This window comes from Thalassophryne amazonica, chromosome 12, assembly GCF_902500255.1.
Source record: "Thalassophryne amazonica chromosome 12, fThaAma1.1, whole genome shotgun sequence".
NCBI lineage: Eukaryota > Metazoa > Chordata > Actinopteri > Batrachoidiformes > Batrachoididae > Thalassophryne > Thalassophryne amazonica.
In genome coordinates, this window is record NC_047114.1 from 93,932,498 (window position 1) to 93,957,401 (window position 24,904).

At 40.9% G+C, this 24,904-nt stretch overlaps 1 protein-coding gene and 1 long non-coding RNA gene across 2 annotated transcripts; one reads left to right on the forward strand and one right to left on the reverse strand.

Annotated features, from left to right (window-relative positions):
- Positions 1-399: 399 nt before the first annotated feature.
- wrnip1 (WRN helicase interacting protein 1) lies at positions 400-14,081 on the reverse strand. The gene is made up of 7 exons (XM_034182842.1): positions 13,527-14,081; positions 7,302-7,496; positions 6,173-6,411; positions 4,232-4,449; positions 2,572-2,727; positions 1,533-1,612; positions 400-1,437 (listed from the first exon to the last, which is right to left on the reverse strand). Exons 1-7 carry the CDS (start codon positions 14,073-14,075, stop codon positions 1,150-1,152), a joined length of 1,725 nt encoding a protein of 574 aa, XP_034038733.1. The 5' UTR covers positions 14,076-14,081; the 3' UTR covers positions 400-1,149.
- Positions 2,737-21,289, forward strand: LOC117521525. Its single transcript, XR_004563958.1, has 3 exons — positions 2,737-3,225; positions 6,663-6,666; positions 21,279-21,289. It is a non-coding gene; the product is annotated as an uncharacterized LOC117521525 (long non-coding RNA).
- Positions 21,290-24,904: the final 3,615 nt, after the last annotated feature.

The window sequence follows — 24,904 nt, forward strand, 5'->3', positions numbered from 1 at the left end:
TTTTTTTTTTTGGTCATCTAAAAGTGTTTTATTTCCTTGCAGATAATGACTCAAAGCTGAAGGAGTGTTTAATATGCTATGAACAATAAAACTTTTCGCATTTGTCTTGTTTGATCACAGTATATAAAGACTTAGCATGTGAAGAAATATACAGTATACACAAGAGATTTAATCAGTTTAAAACACTGACTGAACATGAGGAAAAAATAATACAAATCACATATAGAATACTTAAAGTGGACCAGTTCCTAAATTCAATTAATTCAACCACTGTGGTGACAATTTTTTGAATGGATATTAGTATAATATAGTTGATTCATAGAACAATAATAAACTATTATAAGAAATAAATTAATTATTACCCATTTCAAATGGGTTTTAATGCTGTTTAAATTATTATTTTTAAATGTTATTAAATGGTTCAATCCATCACCACAATGTCAAACTGGATTAATCTGGACGCATTGGAGATCATTTGCGTTTAAACAATTCTTACACCACTGATAAACTGGTTTGGTTTCAAGCTGTGGCTGTAAACCAGATATGAGGAGTTTTTGAAATAAATTCAACTTCGGCATGAAGGAATTAGTGCCACCTAGTGGTGAGTTTGCAGACTGCATTATGCTGTTCAGTCATTTTCTATACACGCCGACTCCAATCAAGGGTCATGGGGTGCCTGGAGCCGAACCCAGCAGTCGCAGGGCGCGTGGCGGGGCAGTATGATTAAAGGAAAAGCACAGTTTAATCAATAATGAAAATAATCATAAGATGCAGAAATAACAGAAACCAGATTTTCATTGTTTTTTTCTTTGCTTCTATGCAAGTTGGAGAACAGAGTCGTGCAGGTAGCTCAGTGGTTATGTTGCTGGGTTTGCAATATAGCGACCCTGGTTTGAATCTGGCTCACGTTGGTTGTCTGTGTCCTCAGAGAAGGAACCAACCTCAGCTGGGGAAGTAATCTGTGTCACACTGGCATCCTGTCCAGGGGGAGTCATTTCTTCTCTATACAAGTTAGACTGTAATGATAACTGAAGAATTACTGATTGACAAATTACTCCTGGAAGTGATATCAACTATGACAGAATGAAGACTCGATGGAAACACCAATTACTGTATGTCCAGTGTTTGAAGCTCAAGAGTGAAATGGGATCACACTCCAGAGTCTGAAGGCATCCAGGTGAAGAAGTTGATCCCCTGCAGCTCCTTAGGGAGGTACTCCTGCTCTACAGGACCACTGAAATCTGGGTTGTATTTGTATCCTTTAGAATAACCCAGCTGTTTCATCAGTCTAGTGGGAGCATTGCGGAGGTGGAGTGGGACAGGAGGCAGTGGACCTTTGTGGTTCCTCAAACAGGCTTTCACGTTACTATAGGCCTTGTAAATCTCAACGGACTTGGGTGCTCGTGCCAGATATATGACACATTGAGCCAGGATCACCTGTTACGGAAGAGAACAACATCCGTAAGACCAGAAAACACACTCACTGCCTGACATTGACTTTGTGGTAGAAATGAACAGAGGAATTATCCTACTTCACATTCAGGCATCCCGATGAAGTGACAGGCCTGGAAGGTGGCTACAGCCTGAGGGAGGGCAGAAGGATCTGCCACACCTGTGCAAAAGATGAGTGGCATTGAATCACAGAACCGTTTTTCAATTTGCGGTTCAAAAAACCTGCCAAATATCAGCATTTTCAGAGTTGATGAATTGGTTGTGATAACAGTGAAACGAAAAGTCAAACATTCTGTGCTCCAGCATCAAATCAGGATCCGTTCAGTTCCTTAACTCACTTTTCGCTGGCGTTTGTGCCTCTGGTTTACTCACCAAACGACCACCCTAATGCATCTTAAGCCTGGTTCACACGACAGGATTTTAAAATTATGTTTAGGTTTCTAAAACCTGAGAAACCACACACGTCAAGATAAAAAAAAAAAAATCATAGATCTGACAGTTTTGGTTGTACAGTGTGTGGTGTTCAGCCACACGGTAAGGACAAGAAGACCACACACGAACAAATTTCACACACGAAGATTCCCAGCTCAGACAGGAAATCTCACGAAATCTCTCGTGATTAAACGTGACTTCAGAGTAAACAAACAGAGATACTTTGTGGACTATTTAAAACAGAGGGAAAAACAATACAAAAAGAAAAAGAAAAGGCGTTCTTTAAAGGAGTGGTGACAGCGTGATCACCGGACATTCTGGTAAGTCAGAACAGCTGTTTGATTTTATTTTCTACTCCGTACATCCGTCACCTCGCTTTCTGATTGGCTGCACATCACATTCAGCAGGCTGCGTGCTCGTTTTGGTCGGAGGACACAACACACGCTGCGATACCGAGCCAAAAAAATCCAACATGTTGAATATCCTCGATTTGCGATCGGAGTGCTCTGAACACACCACACACGGCAAGAATATCTGATAAGATTATCTTTAGCGTCATCACAATTGTTGGGCGTCCTTAAGATTGTCGGAAGGGGAAGATCGGGTCCGATATCAGCCTAATTATCCTGCCGTGTGAACCAGGTTTACAACATCCTCAAGAAAAATGTGATGCATACGTTCACCTACCTACATCCTCACTGGCAAAGCGAACCAGTCTACGGGCCACATACAGGGGATCCTCGCCTCCCTCCAGCATGCGGCCCAGCCAGTAGAGAGCAGCGTTCTGGTGGGAGCCTCTCATAGACTTGTGTAACGCTGAGATACAGTTATAGTGCTCTTCACCTGTGAGCAACACACACAAAACAACTCAGTCCACATGCAGAAGCACTGATAAGATGAGTGTTCTGTAACCACAGTTTGCAGGACTCATACGACACTGGAGGGAGGGGAAAATGATTGACAGGAGTGATCCAAAGGTATCATAACTTAAAAAAAAGTCCAGACTGCAACTATGCACAGAACTGATATTCATTCATTTCTTTTATTCCATCCACACATTAAACCAGCTGATTGAAATCAACTCAACTCTTCAGGCAGGTAGACAAGCTAATCAGTGAAATCTCTTGTTTCAGGTGCACAGGTAGAAGAAACATATTGTTGGACTTTTACTGACTGAAGCTGGGGTTTTCCACTTCTGATTACAGGTATACTGCCTCAATAACAGCAGAACTATCAACTTAACAAACGTCACAAAGATACAGATACCTGCTAATTAATAACAGCACTAACATACAAGTTAAATACAAATGAAGTTTCACTCAACAGAAATACTGAATTACAGTGACTGTACAGCAATTCACATTATCTCAGAAATTTAGTTCAACTGCCCAGAAAGGACAAATACAGTCACGCCCACAGCAGCTAGTATCCACTGCTGCTTGCGGGATCCGGGACTGACACGTGAGCTGTCACTCACAGCAACCACATGTCTCGTGATTCAGAAATCTATGGTTTAAAGCAGCTTAAATATATTAGACTTGTTAGACATATTAGCTGATATAATAACACAGCCCCCTACAGTTTCACTTTTCTTGCTTTTTTCTGCAGGAACAATCATGACCTGTAGAATTTTGATATTTGGAATGATATCACAAACAAATTTACTGAAACTGAAAGACAATTAAAAACCCCTTTAGCACAATATGTCTCCTTTAACAACAGAGATCTGACTTTCAAAGGTTTTCACATTAAGTCTGCAAGCATTACATGAGATATCTCCTCTATTTGCACACAAATGAAGTGTAATTTATGTTGAAATCAGACTTACATTTAAGGTCAGTTCAGTCAGCTCAATCTGCACAATGCTGGATGATTTCAGCACCACGGACAGAGTCTCCTTACTTACTCTCCACATTTTTTAATCACACAAAAGGAATTATGTACAGTGTTTGTAAAGGTGAAAACTCAACTTACATTTTACTTATTTATGAATATTAGATATTTAGAATCTTTTCCTTTTACATGGTATAACTCTAGTGTGTAGTAAAGTACTTTATATTAAAGTGAAGATTCTGATTTTCACCAAAGCTGCACCGAGGTTGTTAAATATGTGTTGAAGCATCTTTGCTGCAAATCCATTTGAGATTATTTTAAAAATTGCTTTCTATCCCAAAATTTACAAGATGAGACGGGCTTTCTCTAATCTTAAGTGTATTTTGTTTTGACACATATATGGGCCTCAGGTTCAAAACAGACAATCCAGCTGTGGTCTGGATCTGTGTGCACCACAGCTGCCATTAATCAGTAACTATGGTAACCTAATCAATAAAGTGCCATTTGAACTCACCAGCTTTATCATAGAGAATATGGGACCTCTGGAGACCCTCCTTCACATGTTCCTCCTTCACCACTACCTCCTGAGGAAAACCATCTTGTGGCGACAAATTCAGCCGGGCTAACTGAGCCTGCACAGCCAGCTGCAGGCTGTTGAGACCGGTTCTTGCATCACCGTCACAGAGGTAGGCTATTGTGTCCAAAGCTGTTTGCTCAATGTAAATCTTTGGACTAAGAAAAGGGAAAACTGTCAACAGTAGTGTATTAGAGTGTATATCTCTGCAAACATATGAAGGATTTCTGCAACAACAACAACAACAAAAATCCCAACAAACACAAGAGTGCTGTGAGAGCACAATATCTCCCCCAGTAAATGCTGCTTTGGTACATGTGGACAGTGTCTAGGTTTGTTATTCAAGGGCCATAACTCTGCTAAAATGTGTCAAACTTGTGCAATATTACAATATGCATATTATCAACCTATAACAAGGATGTGTACAAAGTTACATGAAATTCCTACTAAAAATGTGAGGAGAGTTGATTTCAAAATGCAGGCACCCAAGCATGAAACTGACGGAGTCTAGCTTTGTTGATCAAAGGCCATAACTCTGATAAAATAAGGCCAACTGGAATGACATGAAAATATGCTTATTACCAACCAATAACAAGAACTTGTACTGTTTCACAAAATTCCTCCTAAAAATATGAGGAGTTGATTTCAAAATAATTACACCCTTTTTAGGATCAATGAACAGACAGACAGACAGGCGGAAATTACCACAACATAATCCCCTTCCCCCTTCGGCCAGCGGAGGATAAAAAAAAAAAAAACTGTTGTGACTCTTAGATTCTATTCCCTGTCATCCTCAGCCTTTATACCAAATACTGGACAACAAATGACTATATTACTTTTTTGTGTAATTCTGCCAACAATCAGACAAACATGAAAATCTAAATATGATAGAAGAGATAAAATAACATTTATTACCTCACAAATATGAAAGTTAGAGATTTAAGTATATGATGCATCAGGATTATTATAAAAGGCAGAAAGTTAAATTCAGATTAGAGCTTGGTACTAGCAAGGATTTATATCAGATGTTGGCAAACAGTCTAACCCAGTAACTACCAACACTTTTCAGCTCTTCACAACTTTAAGTGCCTCAAATGGTGACACAAACACACACACACAACAAAAAAAAAAAAAACACGGTGGCAACAAATTAATATTTTCCATTTCCAATTAACCTCTTGATTATTTTTTCTATTTATCAATTAGTTCTTTGGTGCATAAAATGTCAGAAAATGATGAAAACTGTAGCTCATCATTTCTTAAAGCCCAAGATAACATCATCATGTCTTTCTGTTCACAACCTAGAGATATTCTGTTTATTGTCAGAGTAGAGAAACTATTAAAGAAACCAGAACATACTAATAATTAATATTTTTGCCTTTATTGTCACTGTACATATATAGATACATACAACAAAATGTGTCCTCTGCATTTAACCATTCTAATTACTGTTAGACACAATCCAACCACTAGGGGCAGTGGTCAGCCACAGTCTGGTGCCCAAGGACCAACTCCAGATGTAGAGGTGCTGCCTTGGTCAGGCGCAGAGAAAGGAACAGACCCTAAATGAACATGTTGTTGATTGTGGGATGAAACCTCAGCACCCGGGGCGGCAACCCACACAGAGACAGGGAGAACATGCAAACTCCACACAGAAAGGCCAGGAAGTGATCCCACGACCTTTGTGCATCCAGACAAGAACCGGGGACTGCCGTGGCTCCAACAACTGCTAAGGCACTCTGCCCACACAAGATCTAACTGGGCACACTAAGCCAGTCAGAAAAGACTCCCAGACAACCAGAGGCAAAGACAGTCGAATCACAATGTAACTCAGTCACAAAGTGTCTAAAATAAGGGGTGGGTATGGAGGAAGCAACTTACTCATGTTCATCTGACTGCCCTTGATCCCTGGGATTAGCTGGATCTTGTCCCAGTACCCTAATCCCTAGTGTTGTTACGGCCCGCTGCAGGATGGAGCCCATCGCCTCCACAGACAGTTTCTCCAGAACCAACACTCTACATCTGCTAAGCAGAGCAGAATTCACCTGGAAGGAAGGATTCTCTGTGGTGGCACCAATCAGAGTCACCGTCCCGCACTCCACGTGAGGAAGAAAGGTGTCCTAAACATGCACACAACAAATGTGGAATTGAGATGAAAACCCCAAGTATCCCTGAAGTGACAATATAACTAAAGTGGCAAGACTAAGTATTGGAATACTTTGATAATACTTGTTGGATTACAATTTTTACCAGCCGCAAACACAACTTTGCTGTTTTGGTTTATAATTTAGATGTTATTATTGGACCAATTAATAAATGATCCCAATGATCCTGCTTGTTTGCTGTACATTTCATAAACTTATTAATCCAGAACTGTGTTGAGTTCAGTCCTAAGAAGTTTTGTCATTTGGCTCAGGGGGCAGTAACATCTTTGGTCAACTTCAGAATTACTGAGCTCTCAATATTTCACTGGCTTCTTTTTGAAAAGCACTTTGCTGGCTGTCGTTGGATCATAAAACATATTTACACACTAGATCTGTCTGCAGGCCATTTGAGCCGGTGAAATACGAAGTTTGGTAGTCAGTACTGTGCCAATGCCAAAACAAATACCGTCAAGCCATCAGGTCAGTGTTAATATTTATTTATGGTTTCACTTAATGAAAAAAGCTCCACTATGTGTCCGTCAACTGACTCCACCTAAAAAAATATTACCCCACGTTTGGGGTATATTTACAACTATTACTAGTGCAAACAACCCATCAACAGCTTCAAAAACATCTTAATAATAATAATAACAATAATAATAGAGAATCATAACTGCAGTTATGACTGAGTGCAGATACACTGTGGTGTGGCAAACTGTAAACTCACAATAAGGATATGAAGTACTACAAATGAAGTGACATTACACATTCAGCTTGACAACCTATGTCTGAATACGACAATGCCTCAAATTATTTGAAACTCTGGCCTGAATTTGGAGCTGCAGCTCACAAAGTTATTACGCCACCTGTTGGGATTTGTTGAAGCGGTGGATTTCATCAATGAACAGGATGGTCTTCCTCTTGCAGAGTCGGAGCTCATTCTGCGCCTGCTTGATCACCTCTCGAACATCATTGGTTGATGCGCTAGTGGCAGATAGCGTAACAAAACGAGCTGCGCCCTTCTTTTTACTGGTGCTGGCAATTATATGAGCCAGAGTGGTCTGGAAGACACACGAAACATTCTGATTAAAAATCAATAATTCATGCACTGGAGTGGCTACTGAAACTAAAAAACTCAAACACAAAATTTATATATGCATATATATATATACACTCAACAAAAATATAAATGCAACACTTTTGGTTTTGCTCCCATTTTGTATGAGATGAACTCAAAGATCTAAAACTTTTTCCACATACACAATATCACCATTTCCCTCAAATATTGTTCACAAACCAGTCTAAATCTGTGATAGTGAGCACTTCTCCTTTGCTGAGATAATCCATCCCACCTCACAGGTGTGCCATACCAAGATGCTGATTAGACACCATGATTAGTGCACAGGTGTGCCTTAGACTGCCCACAATAAAAGGCCACTCTGAAAGGTGCAGTTTTGTTTTATTGGGGGGGATACCAGTCAGTATCTGGTGTGACCACCATTTGCCTCATGCAGTGCAACACATCTCCTTCACATAGAGTTGATCAGGTTGTTAATTGTGGCCTGTGGAATGTTGGTCCACTCCTCTTCAATGGCTGTGCGAAGTTGCTGGATATTGGCAGGAACTGGTACACGCTGTCGTATACGCTGGTCCAGAGCATCCCAAACATGCTCAATGGGTGACATGTCCGGTGAGTATGCCGGCCATGCAAGAACTGGGACATTTTCAGCTTCCAAGAATTGTGTACAGATCCTTGCAACATGGGGCTGTGCATTATCCTGCTGCAACATGAGGTGATGTTCTTGGATGTATGGCACAACAATGGGCCTCAGGATCTCGTCACGGTATCTCTGTGCATTCAAAATGCCATCAATAAAATGCACCTGTGTTCTTCGTCCATAACAGACGCCTGCCCATACCATAACCCCACCGCCACCATGGGCCACTCAATCCACAACATTGACATCAGAAAACCGCTCACCCACACGACGCCACACACACTGTCTGCCATCTGCCCTGGACAGTGTGAACCGGGATTCATCCGTGAAGAGAACACCTCTCCAACGTGCCAAATGCCAGCGAATGTGAGCATTTGCCCACTCAAGTCGGTTACAACGACGAACTGGAGTCAGGTCGAGACCCCGATGAGGACGACGAGCATGCAGATGATTTTTGTTGAGTATATATATATATATATATATATATATATATATATAAACCCTTGGGTGAAAGGTTAAACCAGTTAACTCATTATGGGTCCAACTGCACTGCAAGGTGTAGTTCAGGGCACAATGTAAACAAACACCGTGACGTATGGACAACACCACAACATCAGGACACAACAGAAGTGCATCACAGGTGCTACACCTCCTCCAGATAACCCCCTCAACTTGGGAGAACGTGTCATCATCATAATCGCCCATAAATTTGCTGGATCAACGCCATCCACATCCTCGTTAGTCACTGTTTACATGCGCCATGAGACGATGGAACTCTGCTGGCACTGCGGCACATTCTTGAAGTGCAGGGAACCACCAGGGGCATTATGGGAAATGTTAAAGGACATGTCACACTGAAATCATAACAATTTAGATTTAGGCCCTTAGCGACCATCCGATGATCCACGGGGATTACTTTGTGCACTTCCGTGACCTGTTTCAAAGTATATAGCATTTGCAGCAAACAGCTACGGAAACTTCCGAAAATAAAGTACTCGTGAGTACTCGGGTGTTTCCGACAGGTGACGTAGCTACTAGAAGCATCCCCGTGTGCGCTTCAAGGGAATGTATCTGCTAACGTTAAGAACTGAGGCACAGATTAATTCCAAAGTTTACAGTGCAAAGGGTGATGTCATGTTATGATACTCGTTTTTAAGTGATAACTGTTCATTTTGATACAGTCACGGTAAAAGCAGTGACGTTTATGCACTTGCAGCAATTAGTCATAAATGCAGCCTGTTAAAAACGCTAATAAGTGTTGTATATAACTGTGAAAAATCTAATATATATATATATATCATGTTGCCTGTACAAATGTCATGGAGACATTCTATGTCCATTAAGCGGCAATAAACAGCTGACATGCGGGTTAAAACAGCACAACAGCCGTTTTAACCTGCATGTCAACTGTTTTTTTAATTATTAAGGGATTATTCAACATTAATTCTCTTTTAAAAAGTTCCTTATAGAGATTGACAGTTTTATGACATTTGAGAGAGTCTACAAGCTTAATACTGATTATATATTGTTCAAATTCAAACTAAATTCTGTCTAAATTGGGGTTAAAACAGCTGCTGCGCGCAGGCGCGCACACACACACACACACACACACACACACACACACACACACACACACACTAGTGATGTTAAGCTCGAATCAGTCTGCTCGACACTGCATCGGGCTTTTTGAACCAGAAGTGTCAGTGAGCAGCGTTTCGAGCACGCCCCCATCACGTCACCACTGCAAGCGAGGCCTCGTTCCGTCACACCACATGTCGAGCTTCGCATAATCTGGGCGTTTCAATACGACCTGCAAAGTATTTAAATGAGATCTGAATCGCAGCTCAAACCGTGGGTTTTTGAGAGGAGGAGATTGCTAGCAACACTGTTATTGCCAATTACCACGTGAAACGAAGCCAAGGAAAGCATTAGTTTATATTTAGGTCTAGAGTTCATTTAGTACATACACATAGGATCTAAGATAGACAGACATACACCATACACAACAGGCATCCATTCATATACAACATTTATTCACACAGTACATCAACATAGGTTATAGGTTAGACTATAGGTAGATCAGACTGAGCTGAGTGACTGAAGGTGTGAGAAAGGTGAGTGTGTGTGTGAGAGAGTGAGTAGTGGTGAGGAAGGGACATGGAGGAGCCAGTTCCAAAAAGAACACGATCAATTGCTTGGGAGCGCTTTGATCTAATAAGCCCCAAAAAGGTCAAGTGCTTGATTTGCGCTCAAGAGTTGAGGTACAGTAACAATACGTCTTCAATGCTGCGACACCTGAGGTCCAAACATCCCCAGACATCAATGGCTGCTGTTTCTGTTGCTGCTCCTGCCGCTCCTGGAGCAGGAATCAGACCATGTAACGTGTATTTTATTCTTTATCTAAGATTAAAACATACTAATAAACAAAAATAGCTCAGCATGTCATACTGTATTTCCATTAAAGGCAGACAAGCTGATTTGGATGAGGCACTGGTGGACTATGTTGTGGAAGATGCACAACCGTTCAAAATAGTGGAGAGCAAAGCCTTCAGGGCTTTACTACAAAGGTTTGACCCAACATATGCCTACCTCCAGAGGAGAAGACCGGCTCAAATACTGGGCGACACGAGTCGCAGTCTATCCCAATTTACAGAGAATGGCAAAAAAATATTTGTCGATGCCAGCAACATCAGTGCCTTGCGAGCGGGTCTTCTCCAAAGCTGGAGAGGTGGTCAGGCAGAAGAGGAGCTGATTAAAGTCCAGCACCGTTGACATTATTCTTTTTTTGAATAAAAATTGTTGAAAGTTGCACAATGACCGTCTCCTATCCCCTCTATTCTAATTTACAAATTACAGCAACATAAGCACCAGTTGCAGAAGCACATGCCTTTCTCACTTTTCCCGTCACATTTTATCCAAATATAGTTTGAGGAATGATAAATCTACATATAGTCTACAATAAAGGCTTTCATAACCATTATGTGTGCATCTGTAGGGACTATTTATTACATTAAGAAGACACAATAATACGTATGACATTTTCTTTTATTATTATTATTTTTCAAGAACAAACCACATCAGTCATGAAACAAACATTTGTCAGGGCACTCGCTCAAGATAATTCTCAAAGCAATCCAGCAGATGTCACCCTTCAAACTGTATCAAACGCGTCGAAGTAGTGTGTCAATTTTCAGCCAGTTGTGTTGCAGTGGCTCATTGGTTCATGAGGCTTCGAAATTGCCATCACTAACACACACACACACACACTCTCAAAATAAAAGAAACTAGAGACATTTGTCACAAAATACTCCGCGCGCAGTACTATTTTCCATGTAAAGTGCAGTAATATGTGGGTGATTCTTTAACTACGGGCACTATTGGCCTTGTAAATGTAATTTCCACCACACCACTGCCTTACAATATAAAGCGCCTTAGGGCAACTGTTTGTTGTGATTTGGCGCTATATACATGTGCTCTGATGTCACTGTTTATCTCCATAGAAACTACCCAAACAATCTTTCATACAAACTGTTTAGGGACATTACAGTGTTGTGGTGGAAATTACGGCAATAGTGTGGGACAACTACATTTTGTTTTAAAAAAAATCACAACAGTTGTATGACATTGAATACCCCAATTATGTTTTGATTATTTTACTGATATTTTATTCTGAGATATTTTAAAACATTAGAAAAAACGTTTCTTTACCATTCATTTTTATCATTGAAGATCAAAAGTCTGGGTGTGGGACAAGCACAAAACGGCAATATTTTAATATAATGATGCTGAAAAAAGGTGAAAAAGTCATCATAGACTACTAGAACAAATTTCTTAACACACTTTCATTGTAAAGATAACTATAAAAGTGTGAAATTTCCCCTTTTTTCTGTTTTTCATACAATATGATCAAAGGACATAAGTGCCCGTAGTCTAAGAATCACCCATGTACATGTGTGGGGTAGGTATTTGGTTGAACCCTCATGTGTTTGATGTAAACTGGGATACACAGTGGAAAAATTGAAGATTGACATTATATTTATTTAGAGGATGTGGCCAACAGTGACCAATGACCATAAAAAGTCGATAGCCTTCGAACAAATGCAACTATTGGTAATTTTTTAAAAGTAGGTCAAGGTCACCAGCCTTCAAACCAATGCGAAGCACTCCTCCAAGGCATGTACCCATCAAATATGAAGTTTCTGTGAGCAATAGATGCTGAGCTACGCAGGCGGCAAAGGATTTGGCAGTTGTGACCATTGGTGACCTTGGAAAGTAGTCAAGGTCACCGGCCCACAAACCTATGCAAAGTACTCCTCCAAAGCATGTACCCACCAAATATGAAATTTCTGTGAGCAATGGGTGCCGAGCTACTTTGTGGCGAAGGATTTGACAGTTGTGACCATTGGTGACCTTGAAAAGTAGGTCAAGGTCCCCGGCCTTCGAACCCATGCGAAGTACTCCTCCAAGGCAAATACCCACCAAATATGAAGTTTCTGTGAGCAATAGGTGCCGAGCTACGCTATGGTGAAGGATATGACAGTTGTGACCAGTGGTGACCTTCAAAAGTAGGTCAAGGTCACTGGCCAAACCCATGCCAAGTACTCTTCCATGGCATGTACCCACCAAATATGAAGTTTCTGCAAGCAATAGGTGCAAATCTACATTGTTGCGGAAAAGGATTTGACAGTTGTAACCACTGGTGACCTTGAAAAGTAGGTCAAGGTCACCGGCCTTCGAACCCATGCGAAGTACTCCTCCAAGGCATGTACCCACCAAATATGAAGGTTTTGCGAGCAATAGGTGCCGAGCTACGTTGCAGCGAATGAACTGCAGCTGGACAGACAGAAGGACGTACAATCCAGATGCTATATGCGCCACGCATAAAAAATACTTTCAATGAAAATACGCCACTGAAAAGAACACAAAGCAAAAGATGAAAAAAAAAATTACAATCTTACAGGAATGGATTTACAATCATGAGTACTTTGATGTTGTGTCGCTAAGTGGGATGTTAAAAAACACGCAACATGTCCTTTAACATACCTTGGCGGAGGTATTACACAGAGTGCCCTAATAGTTTTGATGGCTTTATTATGGAAGAATCTGTAGAGACTGAATCCAGCTTGTGCAGAATTTTGCAGGTGATTATGCTTAATGTCTGAGCTTTGATTTACTGACTGACTGATTGTATTTAGTAATTTAAGTAACGGGTCCATAAAAAATACATGAAGCAAAAATTGCAGAGTATAACACAAGAAAGCATAAAACATATTTCCATTGAGCTGGTCAGGAAAAAATATTCTTCATCAAAGCTGTGCAAAATACTGTTAGATTACTTAAGGTAGGCGTTATTATTATTATTATTATGGTCACCTTTCCACATCCCGGAGGCCCCCACAGGATCACAGACGGGATTTCTTGGGAGTCCAGAAGTGACCGGAGGAGAGTTTGCTGGCCCACGACCTGATTTTGTCCGAAATATTCCTCCAGCGTGTTTGGTCTCAGCGTGTCGGCTAAAGGCTTACTCATGGTTATCAGCCCCAATGACTCAGTATTCCCCGCTGCTTTCACTGAAAAGTTCGGACTCTTCACATTATCGCCACTTTCCGCCCCTGTCACGGAACTACGTTTAACCGCTTTGTTACCGGCAGTGCCGGGACTTTTACTGCAGTCGTCCCGTTCACTCGGAACGGAAACTTTATTCTTGTTATTCTGAAACACAGAGAAAAGCGCCGTGGACGAGGCGGGGGAACTGCGCGGCGCGGCTTCCGTACAAAGTTTCTTCCCGGGAGGTTCGTTCTCCTCTGGGGTCACGGAACTCAACAAACACACGTCGAGGTGCCCGTTAATTGTGCCCGGCTGGAATTCTTTAAAACAAACGGGACACTGCACCGAGCCTGTTGTTGTCATCTTGTTCGCCATGTTGTTTTCCCGCGAAGGGTTTTTTTTTTTAATCACGTGACAAAACACCATCTTCTTCGGCTGTTGTGAAAGCTGTTGATGCAGTAGCGCCACCACTTGAACAGCAATGTGGAACATCCGACTGAAACTTCCAAAACAAATTTATTAGTCCGAAAGTTGCCAAACACTAACAATCCGGCCTCACTACACCGTGACCTGACAAATGTATGACAGCCATCCCAGGGTGGTAGCTGTAGCCAGGTAAGGGTCAAAAGTTAGGGACTCTTAAATAAAAAAAAGGTCTTGCTGCATTAAAAGTCCTTGGAAGGTCGGAGATTTGGACCTCTAGCTCAGGGAAAAATCTCTCTATCAGGCCGGAATTTGCACTCGGAAACTCGTGAGAAAATTGAGCAACCTGAAGTATCCAAGTTGACGTCGCAGCCACGGCAGTGGCGTTCACGACTAGCGAGACAACAATGTTACTAATGTTGAAAATGTATCTTTAAAATAAATTTTTAACAAGACATTACTGCTGTATGTAATATACACACATTCCATGTACAGTTTAAGTATCCAGCACCACACATCAGCAAAAATGTTGACAATTTCATTTAGCCCAAAAGATAACATTAGCCTAGCTCTACTGTCACAGAATAAATAGTTGATCCACATTTGTCTCCAAGATAATCTCATGAATGCACTTTTTCCGGAAGTAGTTTATTTTTTTTATATTTGAGCTTTCTGACTTTCTGAATGCAGCATATAGTTTGGAGTATCTGTGAATAAATGTTATGGGGTAACGTAGCTAAAATGGTGGCAAAGATCCATTTCAGTTTGTAAAGGGGTCAAAAGCGAAAGCTGCTCCAATTTTGGTTAAAGGTGATGCAAATTATTGGTTAAATTAATAGGATTAATAAATGGAATACCTTTGGCTCTGGTCTTTTGGATATTCCTTGTTACTCTGTAACACAATCATTAAAATTGACCTTTGTCACAATTTTTATCCCATAACTACCTAAACATTCAGTCAAAGATACTCCAAACTACACCTTTTTTGAATCTTTATGGTATAATAATGTGGTGTACTTTCCAATATGACAATTTTTAATTTTGACCCTTGTGTAATTCTTCATTGACTCATACCTAGCTGTAGTTACCACACCAGGATGGCTAGCATACATTTTTGTGTAGGACATGGTGTACTAATGCTAAATTGCAAGTGTTTGGGCACTTTAAGAGGTACAGAAAATCTGCTTGGACCATGGATTAACTACAACTACTGCTGCACCTGTAGATCCCGCCCCCCAAGACCAACAGACATCCTCTAAGCCAGTCAGACACAATATAGTAGAGACACGCATGCATTTCGACTGCCACCACCAGAGGACTCCGTGGAAAGAGTGCCAGTTTTGCAAAGCAAAGTCTTTAACAAACGCTGTTGACTTTCAAGTGATATTGTTTAGTGGATGATTTTGGAATTGCCCAGCAAGGTCAAATCTGCCAAAAGCCAATCAATGGGCTAAGGTCATGTCTGGCTGTTGTCCTACTCCTCCAAGGTCCTTTTGCTGATTTCTACCAAACTTAGTGTGTCAGTGAAGGTTGACCCTAAAACTGCCCTTAAGAATTGGTTTTACCAAAAGTCAAGAAATTTTATTTTCAACCTGATTTGGAATCACATCTGGCACATACTTAGGTATATTCCAGAACTTCCGTGGCAAGGTCAGCTATTATGATGAAGGTCAAGTCCATTGGGGTCATGATCATCAAATCAAATCAATTTTATTTATATAGCGCCAAATCACAACAAACAGCTGCCCCAAGGCGCTTTATATTGTAAGGCAAAGCCATACAATAATTACGGAAAAACCCCAACGGTCAAAACGACCCCCTGTGAGCAAGCACTTGGCGACAGTGGGAAGGAAAAACTCCCTTTTAACAGGAAGAAACCTCCAGCAGAACCAGGCTCAGGGAGGGCAGTCTTCTGCTGGGACTGGTTGGGGCTGAGGGAGAGAACCAGGAAAAAGACATGCTGTGGAGGGGAGCAGAGATCAATCGCTAATGATTAAATGCAGAGTGGTGCATACAGAGCAAAAAGAGAAAGAAACACTGGGTGCATCGTGGGAACCCCCCAGCAGTCTAAGTCTATAGCAGCATAACTAAAGGATGGTTCAGGGTCACCTGATCCAGCCCTAACTATAAGCTTTAGCAAAAAGGAAAGTTTTAAGCCTAATCTTAAAAGTAGAGAGGGTGTATGTCTCCCTGATCTGAATTGGGAGCTGGTTCCACAGGAGAGGAGCCTGAAAGCTGAAGGCTCTGCCTCCCATTCTACTCTTACAAACTCTAGGAACTACAAGTAAGCCTGCAGTCTGAGAGCGAAGCGCTCTATTGAGGTGATATGGTACTATGAGGTCCCTAAGATAAGATGGGACCTGATTATTCAAAACCTTATAAGTAAGAAGAAGAATTTTAAATTCTATTCTAGAATTAACAGGAAGCCAATGAAGAGAGGCCAATATGGGTGAGATACAACCCCTGGCAAAAATTATGGAATCACCGGCCTCGGAGGATGTTCATTCAGTTGTTTAATTTTGTAGGAAAAAAAAGCAGATCGCACACGACACAAAACTAAAGTCATTTCAAATGGCAACTTTCTGGCTTTAAGAAACACTATAAGAAATCAAGAAAAAAGATTGTAGCAGTCAGTAACGGTTACTTTTTAGACCAAGCAGAGGAAAAAAAATATGGAATCACTCAATTCTGAGGAAAAAATTATGGAATCACCCTGTAAATTTTCATTCCCAAAACTAACACCTGCATCATATCAGATCTGCTCACTAGTCTGTAGTTTTCTCTGGGCCCCTCCCCAATCGGACCGGGAGTGACATGTTTAGCCGCATGTTCTCCTTGAATTGCTGGCTGTCTGAGTGGTGTCCAAAAAATGAGGTGGGCTTCGTAGATAATTGGCAAAGCTTCTGGGGAAAACCTGGTCTTGTTAGGAGAGAAGGCATCCATCCCACTTTGGATGGAGCAGCTCTCATTTCTAGAAATCTGGCCAATTTTCTTAAATCCTCCAAACCGTGACTATCCAGGGTTGAGACCAGGAAGCAGAGTTGTAGTCTTACACACCTCTCTGCAGCTTCTCTCCCCCTGCCATCCCCTCATTACCCCATCCCCGTAGAGACGGTGCCTGCTCCCAGACCACCAATAACCAGCAAAAATCTATTTAAGCATAAAAATTCAAAAAGAAAAAATAATATAGCACCTTCAACTGCACCACAGACTAAAACAGTTAAATGTGGTCTATTAAACATTAGGTCTCTCTCTTCTAAGTCCCTGTTGGTAAATGATATAATAATTGATCAACATATTGATTTATTCTGCCTTACAGAAACCTGGTTACAGCAGGATGAATATGTTAGTTTAAATGAGTCAACACCCCCGAGTCACACTAACTGTCAGAATGCTCGTAGCACGGGCCGGGGCGGAGGATTAGCAGCAATCTTCCATTCCAGCTTATTAATTAATCAAAAACCCAGACAGAGCTTTAATTCATTTGAAAGCTTGTCTCTTAGTCTTGTCCATCCAAATTGGAAGTCCCAAAAAACAGTTTTATTTGTTATTATCTATCGTCCACCTGGTCGTTACTGTGAGTTTCTCTGTGAATTTTCAGACCTTTTGTCTGACTTAGTGCTTAGCTCAGATAAGATAATTATAGTGGGCGATTTTAACATCCACACAGATGCTGAGAATGACAGCCTCAACACTGCATTTAATCTATTATTAGACTCTATTGGCTTTGCTCAAAAAGTAAATGAGTCCACCCACCACTTTAATCATATCTTAGATCTTGTTCTGACTTATGGTATGGAAATAGAAGACTTAACAGTATTCCCTGAAAACTCCCTTCTGTCTGATCATTTCTTAATAACATTTACATTTACTCTGATGGACTACCCAGCAGTGGGGAATAAGTTTCATTACACTAGAAGTCTTTCAGAAAGCGCTGTAACTAGGTATAAGGATATGATTCCTTCTTTATGTTCTCTAATGCCATATACCAACACAGTGCAGAGTAGCTACCTAAACTCTGTAAGGGAGATAGAGTATCTCGTCAATAGTTTTACATCCTCATTGAAGACAACTTTGGATGCTGTAGCTCCTCTGAAAAAGAGAGCTTTAAATCAGAAGTGTCTGACTCCGTGGTATAACTCACAAACTCGTAGCTTAAAGCAGATAACCCGTAAGTTGGAGAGGAAATGGCGTCTCACTAATTTAGAAGATCTTCACTTAGCCTGGAAAAAGAGTCTGTTGCTCTATAAAAAAGCCCCTCATAAAGCTAGGACATCTTTCTACTCATCACTAATTGAAGAAAATAAGAACAACCCCAGGTTTCTTTTCAGCACTGTAGCCAGGCTGACAAAGAGTCAGAGCTCTATTGAGCTGAGTATTCCATTAACTTTAGCTAGTAATGACTTCATGACTTTCTTTGCTAACAAAATTTTAACTATTAGAGAAAAAAATACTCATAACCATCCCAAAGACGTATCGTTATCTTTGGCTGCTTTCAGTGATGCCGGTATTTGGTTAGACTCTTTCTCTCTGATTGTTCTGTCTGAGTTATTTTCATTAGTTACTTCATCCAAACCATCAACATGTTTATTAGACCCCATTCCTACCAGGCTGCTCAAGGAAGCCCTACCATTATTTAATGCTTCGATCTTAAATATGATCAATCTATCTTTGTTAGTTGGCTATGTACCACAGGCTTTTAAGGTGGCAGTAATTAAACCATTACTTAAAAAGCCATCACTTGACCCAGCTATCCTAGCTAATTATAGGCCAATCTCCAACCTTCCTTTTCTCTCAAAAATTCTTGAAAGGGTAGTTGTAAAACAGCTAACTGATCATCTGCAGAGGAATGGTCTATTTGAAGAGTTTCAGTCAGGTTTTAGAATTCATCATAGTACAGAAACAGCATTAGTGAAGGTTACAAATGATCTTCTTATGGCCTCGGACAGTGGACTCATCTCTGTGCTTGTTCTGTTAGACCTCAGTGCTGCTTTTGATACTGTTGACCATAAAATTTTATTACAGAGATTAGAGCATGCCATAGGTATTAAAGGCACTGCGCTGCGGTGGTTTGAATCATATTTGTCTAATAGATTACAATTTGTTCATGTAAATGGGGAATCTTCTTCACAGACTAAAGTTAATTATGGAGTTCCACAAGGTTCTGTGCTAGGACCAATTTTATTCACTTTATACATGCTTCCCTTAGGCAGTATTATTAGACGGTATTGCTTAAATTTTCATTGTTACGCAGATGATACCCAGCTTTATCTATCCATGAAGCCAGAGGACACACACCAATTAGCTAAACTGCAGGATTGTCTTACAGACATAAAGACATGGATGACCTCTAATTTCCTGCTTTTAAACTCAGATAAAACTGAAGTTATTGTACTTGGCCCCACAAATCTTAGAAACATGGTGTCTAACCAGATCCTTACTCTGGATGGCATTACCCTGACCTCTAGTAATACTGTGAGAAATCTTGGAGTCATTTTTGATCAGGATATGTCATTCAAAGCGCATATTAAACAAATATGTAGGACTGCTTTTTTGCATTTACGCAATATCTCTAAAATCAGAAAGGTCTTGTCTCAGAGTGATGCTGAAAAACTAATTCATGCATTTATTTCCTCTAGGCTGGACTATTGTAATTCATTATTATCAGGTTGTCCTAGAAGTTCCCTAAAAAGCCTTCAGTTAATTCAAAATGCTGCAGCTAGAGTACTGACGGGGACTAGAAGGAGAGAGCATATCTCACCCATATTGGCCTCTCTTCATTGGCTTCCTGTTAATTCTAGAATAGAATTTAAAATTCTTCTTCTTACTTATAAGGTTTTGAATAATCAGGTCCCATCTTATCTTAGGGACCTCGTAGTACCATATCACCCCAATAGAGCGCTTCGCTCTCAGACTGCAGGCTTACTTGTAGTTCCTAGGGTTTGTAAGAGTAGAATGGGAGGCAGAGCCTTCAGCTTTCAGGCTCCTCTCCTGTGGAACCAGCTCCCAATTCAGATCAGGGAGACAGACACCCTCTCTACTTTTAAGATTAGGCTTAAAACTTTCCTTTTTGCTAAAGCTTATAGTTAGGGCTGGATCAGGTGACCCTGAACCATCCCTTAGTTATGCTGCTATAGACGTAGACTGCTGGGGGGTTCCCATGATGCACTGTTTCTTTCTCTTTTTGCTCTGTATGCACCACTCTGCATTTAATCATTAGTGATCGATCTCTGCTCCCCTCCACAGTATGTCTTTTTCCTGGTTCTCTCCCTCAGCCCCAACCAGTCCCAGCAGAAGACTGCCCCTCCCTGAGCCTGGTTCTGCTGGAGGTTTCTTCCTGTTAAAAGGGAGTTTTTCCTTCCCACTGTAGCCAAGTGCTTGCTCACAGGGGGTCGTTTTGACCGTTGGGGTTTTACATAATTATTGTATGGCCTTGCCTTACAATATAAAGCGCCTTGGGGCAACTGTTTGTTGTGATTTGGCGCTATATAAAAAAATTGATTGATTGATTGATTGATTAGTCTGCATCTAAAAGGAGTGATCACACCTTGGAGAGCTGTTGCACCAAGTGGACTGACATGAATCATGGCTCCAACACGAGAGATGTCAGTTGAAACAAAGGAGAGGATTATCAAACTCTTAAAAGAGAGTAAATCATCATGCAATGTTGCAAAAGATGTTGGTTGTTCACAGTCAGCTGTGTCTAAACTCTGGACCAAATACAAACAACATGGGAAGGTTGTTAAAGGCAAACATACTGGTAGACCAAGGAAGACATCAAAGCGTCAAGACAGAAAACTTAAAGCAATATGTCTCAAAAATCCAAAAATGCACAACAAAACAAATGAGGAACGAATGGGAGGAAACTGGAGTCAACGTCTATGACTGAACTGTAAGAAACCGCCTAAAGGAAATGGGATTTACATACAGAAAAGCTAAACGAAAGCCATCATTAACACCTAAACAGAATAAACAAGGTTACAATTGGCTAAGGAAAAGCAATCGTGGACTGTGGATGACTGGATGAAAGTGATATTCAGTGATGAATCTCAAATCTGCATTGGGCAAGGTGATGATGCTGGAACGTTTGCTTGGTGCCGTTCCAATGAGATTTATAAAGATGATTGCCTGAAGAGAACATCTTAATTTCCACAGTCATTGATGATATGGGGCTGCATGTCAGGTAAAGGCACTGGGGAGATGGCTGTCATTACATCATCAATAAATGCACAAGTTTACGTTGATATTTTGGACAATTGAAAGGATGTTTGGGGATGATGAAATCATTTTTAAGATGATAATGCATCTTGCCATAGAGCAAAAACTGTGAAAACGTTCCTTGCAAAAAGACACATAGGATCAATGTCATGGCATAGGGTCAATGTCAAGGAGCAGATCTGATTTGATGCAGGTTTTAGTTTGGGGGATGGAAATTTACAGGGTGATTCCATAATTTATTTCTCAGAATTGAGTGATTCCATATTTTTTCCTCTGCTTGGTCTAAAAAAGTAACCGTTACTGACTGTCACAATCTTTTTTTCTTGATTTCTTATAGTGTTTCTTAAAGCCAGAAAGTAGCCATTTGAAATGACTTTAGTTTTGTGTCATGTCTGTGATCTGCTTTTTTTCCACAAAATTAAACAACTGAATGAACATCCTCCGAGGCCGGTGATTCCATAATTTTTGCCAGGGGTTGTATGCTCTCTCCTTCTAGTCCCTGTCAGTACTCTAGCTGCAGCATTTTGAATTAACTGAAGGCTTTTCGGGGAACTTTTAGGACAACCTGATAATAATGAATTACAATAGTCCAGCCTAGAGGAAATAAATGCATGAATTAGTTTTTCAGCATCACTCTGAGACAAGACCTTTCTAATTTCAGAGATATTGCGCAAATGCAAAAAAGCAGTCCTACATATTTGTTTAATATGCGCATTGAAGGACATATCCTGATCAAAATTGACTCCAAGATTTCTCACAGTATTACTAGAGGTCAGGGTAATGCCATCCAGAGTAAGGATCTGGATAGACACCATGTTTCTAAGATTTGTGGGGGCCAAGTACAATAACTTCAGTTTTATCTGAGTTTAAAAGCAGGAAATTAGAGGTCATCCATGTCTTTATGTCTGTAAGACAATCCTGCAGTTTAGCTAATTGCTGTGTGTCCTCTGGCTGTTATGTGTCGACGCGGGTTGAGGAGCGGACCTGCGTCTGACGGAACCCAGCGCTAAAATAACCAGAAAGCGGTTCCAATAACAAAACAATTTATTCTTTCCACCCTCTGGTGCATAACAAAGTGAATGAACAAAAGATGCGTCAGTCTGGTGGAGTGAAGGCTGGCACGCTCTCCAGCGCCTAAAAGGATCGAAGCCCGGCGCTTCTGGACTCACTTTTACCGCCAAACACCCCCCAGGTGGACACGACAAACCGACTCTCTGCGAAGGATAGAAGAGGTGAGGTAAGTCAGCAGTTACAAGCAATATCCTTCAAAAGGCACACACTATCAGCAACACATTCAGGTCTGTATTTAAGCTTTATGTAAATGAGCAGCTTCTCACAACAGGTGGAGGATCAGTTGTCCGCACGCCACGGCAGTGAGAAGCGAGCTGCACAATTCTCATCACAATTCAAATATACTGCGTAACAAAATACCAAGTTACTATCAACAAGTAGTCAAACAATTAATCACCTCTGATGTGTGCTGACAGCATGTGTCCCTCACCCTTCCTGCTTCACAGGCATGATGTGTCAAACCCAGGCGCGGTCCTCAGCGTCTCACAAACGAACATCACAAGGTCGAGTTCCCGGCAATTCTGCTTGAATCACACATGGCTTAAATGCAGAACGCCATCTAATTATCTGCTTCAGCTGAAAGTCTTTAAGGTTGCATGTGAGCACCATCCACAGGTGCTGCACATAACGTTGATGAGGGTGAAGGACTCTTCTGCCAGCACCTTCTCCACAGACAAATCAGTTTTCATCCCACCTGGAGAGCAAAGAAAAGAAAAGAACACCAAAATGTCCAGCCACACCCCCCCAACACACAACACTGGCTTCATGGATAGATAAAGCTGGGTATCATCTGCGTAACAATGAAAATTTAAGCAATGCTGTCTAATAATACTGCCTAAGGGAAGCATGTATAAAGTGAATAAAATTGGTCCTAGCACAGAACCTTGTGGAACTCCATAATTAACCTTAGTCTGTGAAGAAGATTCCCCATTTACATGAACAAATTGTAATCTATTAGATAAATATGATTCAAACCACCACAGCGCAGTGCCTTTAATACCTATGGCATGCTCTAATCTCTGTAATAAAATTTTATGGTCAACAGTATCAAAAGCAGCACTGAGGTCTAACAGGACAAGTACAGAGATGAGTCCACTGTCTGAGGCCAAAAGAAGATCATTTGTAACCTTCACTAATGCTGTTTCTGTACTATGATGAATTCTAAACCCTGACTGAAACTCTTCAAATAGACCATTCCTCTGCAGATGATCAGATCATGGGTACAACTACCCAGTAATGAAGAAGTCTGAAAAAAGCTGCTATTTAGGAAAAAGCTACAGTCAGTGCAGGGTCTGTACATGCACAAAAATATACATTGCAAGTCAATGGCCAACTGTACCGGGGTGAGCGGCCAATCTGAAGTCAGTTTATCAGTGAGCCAACACCAGAAAGATGACCAAGCAGGCCTTATTCCCCTCCTTACACAAAGTGAAAACCATGCGCTGCTTCTGGGATATGAAGTTTGAAATGGAGGTATCAATGCAACTCAGAAATTCTATATTGCTTTTGTGTGCGCCGTTAAAAAATGTATAGTTTTGCAAATTTCCAATATGCAGGACTACTTTGTAATCTGTCGTCAAACCCTCACAAAGTTCTTGCACGTTATGAGTCATGGAGTCTACAGTCAGAGTGCTTTGCGACGCCTGCGATGGCTCTGTGAGTATGTGGCAAAGACCTTTGTTGCCTCGAACTGTTCAAAATTCAGAAGTGACGCGTGCAACGCCCTGCGGCTCAAGCGAGTGGATACCAACACCCACCAATGTTGCGTTAATTCTCGCAAATTCCTTCGAAAATGGCATTTGCAAGCTATCGCGGCCCAGTGAGATAGTACCCTGAGCAGTCTCTCAACCAAGTACTAATCAAGATCTACTCTGTTTAATGTCAATACTTTCTGCTTTAATTTTTGTATTTTCTTTTCCACTTTCAGTTGATGTTTCTTTTGCCCCATGATGCCCCCCCTCTGCTCCCACATAATAATGTTAGCACAGAAAGCGTCTCATGGCATCTTGTCACTGTATTTGAACCCAGGTGGTTCAAAATTCTACAGTATCTCCAGAAAAGGTGATTTTATTATTATTATTTTTTTTCATATTGGTGATGTAAAATTGTGAATATGGAAGGTGTCACTGATTTATCGGTAACGTTGTGGTGGACAATGTCGTCTTAAAGTCTATACAGGACAGTTTGTACCCCAACCACCACAATCATCACCCCGAACCCTCTGCTCTCAACTCTTCTGAAGTCCAACAGACTGTTTAGAGGTGAAACCTAGAAGAAGGATGATGAGTGAAATGAAAGACATGGAGGCATTTTTCTCATGCTGGGATCTTTGGCTAGTGAACACCATGTTTGCCACAGACGTTTTGGTGACTTACTTGACTACAGGAGAAGGCAAAGAGCATCCACTCTGTTTAACGTTCAGGTACACCTTTTAGACTCTTGGAATAGATTTTAATTTTGGTTTTGGAACACATTTATTCTCATAAATGTTG

What these genes read in the sequence shown, in the direction of transcription:
- wrnip1 (XM_034182842.1), bottom strand. Translation starts at nt 14,075, where the DNA reads ATGGCGAACAAGATGACAACAACAGGCTCGGTGCAGTGTCCCGTTTGT. An exon ending in GGGCAGTCAGATGAACATGA is followed by an intron (nt 4,450 to 6,172) that starts GTAAGTTGCTTC and finishes CCCTTTTCTTAG; the next exon opens with TCCAAAGATTTACATTGAGC. An exon ending in CTTTGCCAGTGAGGATGTAG is followed by an intron (nt 1,613 to 2,571) that starts GTAGGTGAACGT and finishes TCTTTTGCACAG; the next exon opens with GTGTGGCAGATCCTTCTGCC.